Source organism: Rutidosis leptorrhynchoides, chromosome 2 (assembly GCF_046630445.1).
Source record: "Rutidosis leptorrhynchoides isolate AG116_Rl617_1_P2 chromosome 2, CSIRO_AGI_Rlap_v1, whole genome shotgun sequence".
NCBI lineage: Eukaryota > Viridiplantae > Streptophyta > Magnoliopsida > Asterales > Asteraceae > Rutidosis > Rutidosis leptorrhynchoides.
In genome coordinates, this window is record NC_092334.1 from 548,378,683 (window position 1) to 548,390,179 (window position 11,497).

General features: G+C 33.5%; 2 protein-coding genes across 2 annotated transcripts; one reads left to right on the forward strand and one right to left on the reverse strand.

Moving 5' to 3' along the window:
• Window positions 1-5,583: 5,583 nt before the first annotated feature.
• LOC139893048 (uncharacterized) lies at window positions 5,584-6,185 on the forward strand. The gene has a single exon (XM_071876183.1). The coding sequence runs from the start codon at window positions 5,678-5,680 to the stop codon at window positions 5,918-5,920; it is 243 nt and encodes an 80-aa protein (XP_071732284.1). The 5' UTR covers window positions 5,584-5,677; the 3' UTR covers window positions 5,921-6,185.
• Window positions 6,186-6,929: 744 nt separating this feature from the next.
• On the reverse strand, window positions 6,930-11,128 carry LOC139889676 (probable serine/threonine-protein kinase At1g54610). Its single transcript, XM_071872613.1, has 7 exons — window positions 10,685-11,128; window positions 9,932-10,216; window positions 9,326-9,643; window positions 8,798-9,019; window positions 7,963-8,057; window positions 7,379-7,487; window positions 6,930-7,277 (listed from the first exon to the last, which is right to left on the reverse strand). Exons 1-7 carry the CDS (start codon window positions 11,126-11,128, stop codon window positions 6,930-6,932), a joined length of 1,821 nt encoding a protein of 606 aa, XP_071728714.1.
• Window positions 11,129-11,497: the final 369 nt, after the last annotated feature.

Genomic DNA, 11,497 nt, shown 5'->3' on the forward strand with positions numbered 1-11,497 from the left:
GAATCAAAGTTTGAATATGAATATTACCTTGAATAAGAAAGATAACCTACTGTATATAACAAAGGTTTCTTGATCTTAGATGATTACTCGGAATGGATTAGAAAGCTTGGAAGTAAATTAGTAAACTTGAAGGGATTTTTGAAGTGTTCTTGAAATGTTCTTCCTATGATGATTATAGCTTGATTCTTGAAGTGATTTTTGATGAAAGTGATGATTAACTACTGGAAAAATACGTTCATAATAGTGTGTGTGTGTTGATAGAGAATTAGAAAGAGAATTGGAAGTGAAATGGAGTGAATGATGAGTGGTAATTGGTGAGTGGTGAGTGGGGTTAAAAGGAGTTCTAGTTAGTTGACTAGCTCATGGTAGAAATTAAAATTGATTAGTCATACATGAAATAATCAAGAGTGGAATCCCATGCTAGTTCCTATTGGTATATACCCATAGTAAGTACGTTTTAAAGCTGTGTATAATACGGGTAAGAATACGACTAGAATTCTTGATGAAAGAAAGAATGGGAAAGTAACTGTAACCATTTTCGTTAAGTATGAGTGTTTTGATATATGTCTTGAAGTCTTCCAAAAGTATTTTAATACATCTAAATACACTACATGTATATACATTTTAACTGAGTCGTTAAGTCATCGTTAGTCGTTACATGTAAGTGTTGTTTTGAAACCTTTAAGTTAACGATCTCAATTAATGTTGTTAACCCATTGTTTATTATATCTAATGAGATGTTAAATTATTATATTATCATGATATTATGATATATTAATATATCTTAATATGATATATATACATTTAAATGTCGTTACAACGATAATCGTTACATATATGTCTCGTTTCGAAATCCTTAAGTTAGTAGTCTTGTTTATATGTATATAACTCATTGTTAATATACTTATGGAGATACTTACTTATCATAATCTCATTTTAACCATATGTATATCCATATATATATCGTCATGTCATTTTTACAAGTTTTAACGTTCGTGAATCGCCGGTCAACTTGGATGGTCAATTGTCTATATGAAACATATTTCAATTAATCAAGTCTTAACAAGTTTGATTGCTTAACATGTTGGAAACATTTAATCATGTAAATATCAATCTCAATTAATATATATAAACATGGAAAAGTTCGGGTCACTACATTAGATATAAAGGATATGTAATTTTGTTTTCATGTAAATAAGTCATGAATGATTACTCATATTTTTGTAATTTTATGAGATATTTCATGCTAGTTGCCAAATGATGGTTCCCACATGTGTTAGGTGACTCACATGGGCTACTAAGAGCTGATCATTGGAGTGTATATACCAATAGTACATACATCTAAAAGCTGTGTATTGTACGAGTACGAATACGGGTGCATACGAGTAGAATTGTTGATGAAACTGAACGAGGATGTAATTGTAAGCATTTTTGTTAAGTAGAAGTATTTTGATAAGTGTATTGAAGTCTTTCAAAAGTGTATAAATACATATTAAAACACTACATGTATATACATTTTAACTGAGTCGTTAAGTCATCGTTAGTCGTTACATGTAAGTGTTGTTTTGAATCCTTTAGGTTAACGATCTTGTTAAATGTTGTTAACCCAATGTTTATAATATCAAATGAGATTTTAAATTATTATATTATCATGATATTATCATGTATGAATATCTCTTAATATGATATATATATATATATATACATTAAATGTCTTTACAACGATAATCGTTACATATATGTCTCGTTTAAAAATCATTAAGTTAGTAGTCTTGTTTTTACATATGTAGTTCATTGTTAATATACTTAATGATATGTTTACTTATCATAGTATCATGTTAACTATATATATATCCATATATATTTCATCATATAGTTTTTACAAGTTTTAACGTTCGTGAATCACCGGTCAACTTGGGTGGTCAATTGTCTATATGAAACATATTTCAATTAATCAAGTCTTAACAAGTTTGATTGCTTAACATGTTGGAAACATTTAATCATGTAAATATCAATCTCAATTAATATATATAAACATGGAAAAGTTCGGGTCACTACATTAAATGTGTTACTAGCATCATTAGCTTCAATTTGATGTGTAGGTTGACTTAGAAAGACTCCATTAACATGATTGTTGAGTTTATGATTTTGGTTAGGGTTTGATAGCCTTAAATGTGAATTTTGATGCATTAAATGCTTTGTAATGTTGTTTGTAAATGTTAGTAGTATTGTATGCATAATTACCTACTAAACGGCGTATTATATATGTGCATTTATTTCCCGAATCATCAAATTATATATATGAACTTGAATGTAATTAATGAGGAACATTTAATGCGAATTATGTTGTTGTAAATGTTTAGTTTAATTATTGTTATGAGTTCAATTGAACTACTAGTAATGGGTGTTTTCAAATGACATAAAATAAGCGTTTTCCATGTTTGTTGACCATAATTTGTGTTTTGGTGAAATTTGGTTCGAGACTTGACCATATGAAACTGCCCAGAAATCTGTCCAAGTGTTTTGCCGCGGCGCGGCCAACCTTGGCGCGGCGCGACCCCAAGAGCATTTCGAAAATAACCTTTATCCAAGGTGTGAGGCATCAGGTAAACCGAGGTGCCGCGGCGCGGCCAATCCTTGGCGCGGCGCGACATATGCCTGGAATGTGGGCTGTCCAACTTTGCATTTTCACGATTAATTCTAACTATTCTACACACCTCCGATTAACATGTAACTTGTTCTAACATGCTCATATATTATTATATAACTCGGAAAAATTGTCCAAGACCCGACCCGAACGTGTTGACTTTTTCGTTGACTTTGACTTGACCAAAGTTGACTTTTATTCAAACTTAACCAATACTTTGTTTAATCGTTATAACCTTTCTCTTATACTTGATTCTTGCATGAAACTTGACAACTTGATTCACATGCTATATAATCGAGTCGTAACGAGCCATATGACTAATTGAACAATTTTGACCGACCTTGCGTTTTACCGATATTGATACAACCTACTTGTCTAGATCGAGACTAGCATTCGTTCTTGCACACGTTTACTTTGTGAAGTACCTTTATACTCGTGCACTCAAGGTGAGATCATAGTCCCATCTTTTCAAAAAAATTTATTTTTTAAATCATGGGATGAGAAACATATACGTTTTATACTTTTATGTTTTGAACACAAGTACGAAAACAAACATTCCACATGCGAGTTAGAACAAAAAGCCTCAATTCGATTATCATTAGTTACACTTGTAGGGTGTAAGCGAGAACTTATGTTGTGTGGATCTATACGGGCTTGACGCGCCCTCATTCGGACGGTTCGCTACCGTTAGCGGATGAAATATATTTTCGGGTATAGTGTAGGTTCTAACACTATGATAACGGGGTTCGTAAAACAGTTAAGTCTTGATAATTGGGTGCTCGCGAACGAACAACAACTTATGGAATGCAAACGATTTGGATAATCAACTTTATATTAAATCTTGTGGTTCAATACAACATACTTACTAAACCTATGATTTCACCAACGTTATCATTGACAGATTTTTCTATGTTTTCTCAGGTCCTTGAACGTTATGTGTTACATGCTTCCGCACACTATTTTGATACTTGCTTGGATGTCGATTATACATGCATACATGGAGCGTCTTTTGACTCTACTTTAAATTGTGTCGCATAGGTTTCATTTGTATTGTACTTTAAACGTTGTAACGTATCATGTTGTTAAACTACTTTTGTAAACTTTGAAACATCTTTACATTTGAAATGAATGCGACATATTTTGGTCAAACTTTGTATTAAAGACTTGTGACCACGTAACGGGACCTAAGTTGACGGCGCCGTCAATGACGATTTTTTTCGGGTCGTCACACCTTGTTTGCGATTATCTTTAAGAAAATCAATGGTTTCATTCGCATTAAGGGCACCGTCAAGGATGTATCTATCTTTTAAAAACGCACTTTGTTCCGAGCCGACACACTATTTTATAATAAATACCGATTAAGCTTATAGGTCGATAGTCACCCAACTACATTGGATCCACCTTTTTAGGAACAAGAGTGACAAAAGAAGCATTGCATCTCTTGAAATATCACCATTTTCCCAAAACCAATTAATAGCATTAACTAAGTCCACCTTTATTATATCCCAAATTTTTTTGTAAAACCGCAAATTAAAACCATCGGCCCCGGGTGCCTTAGTACTACCACAATCCTTGATGGCATCAAGAATCTCACCTTCAAGAAAGGGTAGCTCTAAGGCAGCAGCTTCATCCAAAGTAATCGACGGATAAGTTAAAGCTTACATTTACATTTACAACTTACAATTACAATTTACATGTACATTTACAATTACATTTACATTTACATTTACATTTACAACTTACAATTTACAATTTACAATTTACATTTACATTTACATTTACATTTACATTTACATTTATTTATTTACAATAATACTATTTATGATGAGTGACACACTTTTCACAATGACTAAATACTATTTATGATGAGTGACACACTATTCACAATGACAAAATACTAACCCCAACTGGTTATTTTGGTAAACCTTTTATTTTTTTTAATATTTTTTTCCATTACTTTTAATAGAGCTTTTTTTATCCATTATATTTTATTAGTTTTTTAAAACGTTTAGCTAACCGACCGTTAATTATTTTTTTTAAATGTTAAATTAACCGGTCGTTAACCGACATAACCCAACCCCGTAACAAAATTATTTTTTTATCTTTCTTTTACTTACTTTTTTCCTTCTTTAATTTTATCGTTTAATTAACCGAATGTTAACTTTTTTTAAAAGTTCAATTAACTGGCCGTTAAACGACAAAAACAACAACACAGCGAACCACAATTTTTTTTATCCTCACTATTACTATTAACTATGTTAGTGTACATATAGGATTTAGATTATAAATTTCATGTAAATACCTGTATGTTCTGTTTATACATGTCAATGAGACCCCTTAGTACTTTAAGAATACCAATTGTTAGTAAAGAGAGGTTCCTATAGACTTATTTGTTTTTTTAAGTATATATTTGTTTCTTTTTATATTCGATATGAGACACCAATTAACCGATTATCTTCAACAAAATCTTATTTGTGTTTTTAAAAAAAATAGTTATTATGACCAGATACAATGATATATATAAATTACCAACCTCGTGATATTTTTAAAAAAAAATTTAGTTATAAATAAAACAGTTATAATAATACTATTCTAATAACCTAATTTTTTTAAATACACATCAACCAAACAATAAATTTAGGTATATACAGGGAGTAGTAGTTAATGTTTGACTTTAATTACCAAACTTACATATTTAAAAATCCTGATTAGGAAATACTAATCATATTTTTTTGAGAATACCAATCATGCTCTTATACTTTATTTTAAAAATGCAGTGACTGTTTTTTTATCCCTCAAAAGTTAAATTATTACATGCACATGAACATTAGAGCTAAAGTAACACGACAAATATAAAACAAAAATCACTACTACTTTTATTATATTGCTTGTTACTAGGCTATATTATTTCATTCTATGATGGGGCTATATAAGTAGTTGCCCACTAACAAGAAACAAGTACTAGTCACTTAAGCTAGAGTCTCACACCTTAATTATACTCTTGAAACTTTTGTTTGATCACATAAAAGTATGGAGAAAAGTAGATCGTTTCCGAATTACTCGGCTCCATACGTTGAAGCCCGATTTGCGTTTGAGGATCGTGATAAATCGTTCAGCTTCAACGGGCCGGGAGATCGAGAAAATCCTGAAGTGAAGAGAAGAAAAAGAGTAGCTTCATATAACATGTACACCATGGAAGGCAAACTCAAGTCTTCTTTAAGGAATAGTTTCAAGTGGATCAAGAACAAGTTCACCGACACGCATGGTTCATAAAGTTCTTGACTTTAATTTTTGTGTGTGTTTGTACATAAGTGTGCCTGCAACTTTTTATATGTTTTTTTTTTTTTTTTGTTCATTTTCTTGCTTTATATCAATTGTTAAAATGATGATTATGGGTCTAGTTTATGTGAACTTGTAAGGTTGTTCATTAGGATTTGGGATCAAGCGTAGATTGTAAGAACTTTTATTACATGTCTGTTTATGCAGTTGTGATAATTATAATTACTGTAAAATGAAACCATTAGCGAATTTGGAGTTAGGCTTGATGTTCTTCTATATATGAGTATTAAATTTTGGTGATTTTAGTGTTATCTTAGAATCATTTTAGGTAATTGGGATTTACTTGAAAGAATTAACAACGGGTTTAGAGGGTGTGTAGTCGACGACCGTAACAGTTGACTAGACTGCCCCAAAAATTTTGGGGTCAAGGGACACGACCCCTTCCGGGTCAAGGGGCAGCACCTCAGGTTAAAATACTTGCTTTTCATTATGAACTACAAATTCTCTTATACACTTTGGATTTGAATCTTGTTGTTGTATTATCCCAATTAGAATTTCGTGATACTCGAGGCTTCTAGGGTCGAAATACTTAATTGAGAAAGTAATTTTACGATTCAAGAACCAATCGGGTTATCAGTTACAACCTTGTTTTCCTACAATAAATAGGTAAAGGGATAAAAATTTACCATGTTCAGGCTACCACCCGGGGAAGGAGTATTTTTTAGTCATGTGTACGCGATATAACCGGGTTATTTCGTGATCGTTTCTGACCCTTATCCTTAACCATTAGTGAGGTTTGAACCAGTGACCTCAACCACCGGGCATATTCTCAAAAACTAACGAATCAATAAGCATGAACCATACCAAATGGTTTGATAACAATGATCATTTTATTGGTTTTGTATGCAGTTCAATTGTCGAAAAAACAAATCCATGAGACCGACAACAAGTATACATAAAGTATTAAAACATGAATATTGAAAATAAATTGTCTAACAAAAGCCTAATGTTCATTATCTAATCCAAAGAGTTTGGATATTTTCTCAATGTCTAGATGTCTAAAATCAACATTTGACATAGTACGACGATTGAGACCGTTTCTGTTATCTTCTATATGATTGACTGTTTGTGTGATAGATGCGAGTAAAAGCGGGAAGTTTTTTATGTTCTTTAAAGCGTTAGGGTGAGCTTCGGTTCTTGCAGACCTGTTGTTCGGAGGATTAGTATCAAAAGTAAACGGCGGTGATGGCTCCATAGTCATATTTGTCCTTTTACTCAATGGGTTGTTGTTGCTACTTGTGTTCTGACCCGTTTCTTGTCTTATCGAGTTCCTGTCAACGAGCTTCTCGTGCTGCATAATCAAGAAGAAGAAAAAAAGATTTAAGCTTTCTCCATTCTTGGCTGATTGAACCTATTTTGACCCATTTGACCCGTTTTGAGTTGAGTAATTACCTCTCTAGATGATCCAGAATTTTCAGTTGAGACTTCAGAAAAGGAGACTTTTCTTGCATGACCTTTGCTAGATTTATCACTTCTTTGTTTCGATTTCAAGGTCCTGTTCCTGTTTAAAAAAAAACTCACGAATATCATTAATTTCTTGTTCTATACGAACGAAACATTATCAGTGCTCACGAACGCATTAACAGACGCTTCTAAGCAACGATCTTGATTCACCCCATTTGACTAGTTCAAGTCAAAGTTAAAGCATAACCCAAAGCGACCCATTCAAATTTCAGTAACAAACACACTGAATGTTGAATGGTTTAGCATTCAATGTTGAACCAGATGCAATTAAATGCACCCTTAGATTTGGTGTATTAATGACACGAAACAACTACTGCAATCTGTTTTTCAATTTCGACCAAAAGGGAGTGTGACCAGAGGGTGCGCCTTGTGCGCAATTCACCCTGTACCAGGTCTCGCGCTCAGGGGCTTGATTACCCGAGGTTTACCCTCTATGGGGGAGTCAATGCACTCGTTCATAGGGGGTTTCCTTGCTAATCCAAAAAAGAAAATTCAAGAAACTGATGACGTACTTTCTCCTGTCATGAAACTGATTTGGTTCGTCTTCCTGTTTGTTTATAACAGGCAAATTTGAGAGCTCGCATGCTAATGGACTTGAAGTGAAGAACTGTCAACAACAATATGCACCAATTAGATACTGATCAAAAAAATACGGGTGGGGTTTAACAAAATAAATATATAGAGTCCAATTTAGAGACCCAAACCCAAATCGCATATATGGATGAGTTCGTCTGCGATTCTGGGTAAAGGTTGTAGTTTGAATAAACCCGACCCGTTTAACTAGTATTTATCATTTAAGAGTTATCAATGAGTGGTCAAACCAATCAACTTGTTTCTGTTTTATCTAACTTGTTAGTTTACTCATATAACTCATTATAAATGATATGAAAATCAAAGTCAATAATTTCTTCAAATTTAGAAGAATTATTGAGTCGACAACAATCGTCGATTTATTGGCGACTTGACTGACTCTTAGAGCCTAAATTAAATTCCAGGCAGGATTTAAAACCCATGAAAATTTGATTCTACCATTTTCATGGCGTCAATTATTATTATTTTTATTTTAGTATTTTTATTTTTTTTTTAAACTTTTTCCTACTTAAAGGCCGGAGGTCCTCTCGGAAGCAATCTCTTTATCCGTCCAATAAAGAGAGGGATGACTTTCTCTACTCTTGAGAGTGTTTTCACTCTGGGTGGGGAAATGACTTGTCTTTATTCTAGGATAGGGGAAGGATTGTTTACATCTGACCTCCCCCATACACCACTCATTGTGGTATTGGGTTTTGTTGTTGTTCTTGTTCTTAGAAGAATTATGGAAACTTGGAACAATAAAATTGATGAACTCACGTTGTTTTGGAGTGCAGACGCGCAAGTTCCACGAGATGTCGGGTTAAGAGCTAGAAGTGTAGTTAAGAGGCTCAACGATGAAGGCGGAAAATTTGCAAATGCTTCATGAAAACTTGGAGCGTAGTGTTGTGGTGGTCGAAACGTTGTTGGCGGTTTAATTGTTTTCCAGTAGTCATCATTTGGCGATCCACAAAGCTTAAAGATCCTATGAAGTTGTTCAACCTGCAAACAAAATTACACAATAATAAGGTTAAACGTGTCAAATTTGATCAACTTATCTATAAATTGTGTAACAGGTCAAACATATACCGAAAAATTGCTTATAGAGATCGGGTCATATAGTTCAAATGGGTCAACAATCGCCCAAAGTATATTTTAGTTACACAAACATCTATATAATTTATTTTATAATGTATTTATTTGACACACTGCGCGAAGAGATAGTGTTTTTGGGTCAATCCAATCCCAATTGACCCAACCAATTTGACACACTGCGGGTAGAAAAAGTTTTTAGGTAGGAATATTAACCTCGGTTCTTCCAGGCATAACGGGTCGGCCCACAAACATTTCGGCCAAGAGACATCCTGTGCTCCAAAGATCAATACCGACTCCGTATTCTGTAGTACCTAAAAGCAATTCGGGAGCTCGATACCAAAGTGTCACAACTCGGCTAGTTAGGGGTCGTTTCTGTTTAGGATTGTAATAGTTAGCCAGCCCAAAATCTGCTATTTTTAGCATCCCGTTTTCGTCTATCAACAAGTTGGATCCTTTAATGTCCCGATGTAGAATCCCTCTCTCGTGACAGTGTTCCAGACCCGACAGTAGCTGCTGCATATAGCACTTCACCTGTGTACCCAAAAATGGCTAAGAATATTGTTGAGTGGTGGCAAATTTAACCCAATTAACTAAAAGCGGGTCTATATAGTTTTTTTCCCTCAACGGGCAAATACATAACTGAGATTTATTTCTATTATTGGTTACTAAATAGATTTACAAAGCTTCAGACATTAATAACACAATATTTGTGACTTTCGACCAATTTGACCCATATGACTCATTCATAAGAAAATGGACCAAATTTGCCACTTATAAACAAAAGTGTAGTTTGAATATCAAAAAGTGTTTAAGGTGGACCTGTGATTCAGTTAGCCTTCCTTCGGGTCGAGTAATAACTCTAGTCAAATCCGACTGCATGTAGTCAAAGACGAGATAAAGACTATACTGCATTCTCGACGTCGCAAGACCTTCAAGCTTGATAATATTCGGATGGTCTAGTTTCTGTAAAATAATAATCTCTCGGGCCATAAACTTCACACTCTCGGGCTCTGACGTGTCAAAACGAACCTTTTTTAACGCCACAATCTTTCCGGTATCCCTATCTCGAGCTTTATACACGTTGCTATACGTCCCATGGCCTATCTACAATCAAATAAAAAACTTGTAATTCAATAAAATGGCGGAGGTTCACCATGTACGACTCCTGGCAGTTTGAAAACAGGTTGTCATCTAGAGATTAGTCTGCTCGTAAAGCGAGTCAGAAACTTGGGCCCGAAAGGGAACTCAAAACTAAAATGGTTTTTGAAAAAAAATAAATAAATAAACTTGCTATTCAGATCATCAAGTCAACTCTAGTTTGGCATGTCTTAATGGAATTTCATTTTTGACCCATTTTGACACCTAGATCAGTTACTTGTAATTTTTGCTAACGACTTATAAGTCTATGATCACACAAAAAAAAAAAAAAGGGCAGTTAACAGTAAAATCAGCCAAACAAACTAATAAATTCATATGCAAACATCTAAAACTACTGTAACTCACTAATGTGCATATAAGATCAAAATTTACATCATCAAAATCTAAACAAAGAACAGAATAAGTATGACTAACCTTAGCAAGCTTATCATAAGAATCGGCAGTTTTAGATACTAGATTAGCCAAAACATGTGACGGAATATTATCAATAAGCCATTTAGGCCATCCGCCGATTAAGTCATCAGAACCAATCTTCTTAACAACTCGAGAAACTTTTGCAATAACAGCAACTGTTTTCCTACCTTCATCCTCACCACCTGCTTCCTTTTTTACATTATAATCGTTATTTTCAATAATTTTATAATTATAATAAATATTATTCTTATTATTATCATCGACAGTTTTGTTGTCTTTGATCTCAGGAACTTCAACAAACGCAGGTTTTTGTTCAACAACACTATTCGATTTTCCAACGTACCCATTATCAATCTTTAACTTATTTAGACCACCACCAACACTGGAACCAGTTGATTGTTGACGATTATAAGATGGTGACGGTTTTCCTTGAACGCAACCCATAATCGTTCTTATTATTATTCAAGGCATCAAACAAAGATGATATTTGGTGCAAGTGAAATATGAATATGAATGTAAAGTATAATAATGGCTTACAAGTATTAAAGGAAAAGACAGATGATCGATTAGGCCGGCTACAAAAAGACAGAAAATGGAATAATAATTCATAATCCATGATAATAATAATTAGTTTATGAATAAGATTGTGTGATTAAGATTTGGGCTGTGATTACAAGGCTCACTAATATCAACAAAAATCTGTCAATGCATGCAATGCAAAAAAGTAATATATGTTTACAAATGTACAGAGGTATACAAATGGTTGAGTGTTTTGCAGAAACTTAAGTTCATAGTTTAAAAAAGAAAACAAAA

Excerpts from the sequence above, each read along its gene's own strand:
- LOC139889676 (XM_071872613.1), bottom strand. The coding sequence starts at position 11,128 with ATGGGTTGCGTTCAAGGAAAACCGTCACCATCTTATAATCGTCAACAA. Across the intron at positions 9,644-9,931 it reads GAAGGCTAACTGAATCACAG|GTGAAGTGCTATATGCAGCA; the intron begins GTCCACCTTAAA and ends TTGGGTACACAG. Across the intron at positions 9,020-9,325 it reads TTATGCCTGGAAGAACCGAG|GTTGAACAACTTCATAGGAT; the intron begins GTTAATATTCCT and ends TTTTGTTTGCAG.
- LOC139893048 (XM_071876183.1), top strand. The coding sequence starts at position 5,678 with ATGGAGAAAAGTAGATCGTTTCCGAATTACTCGGCTCCATACGTTGAA.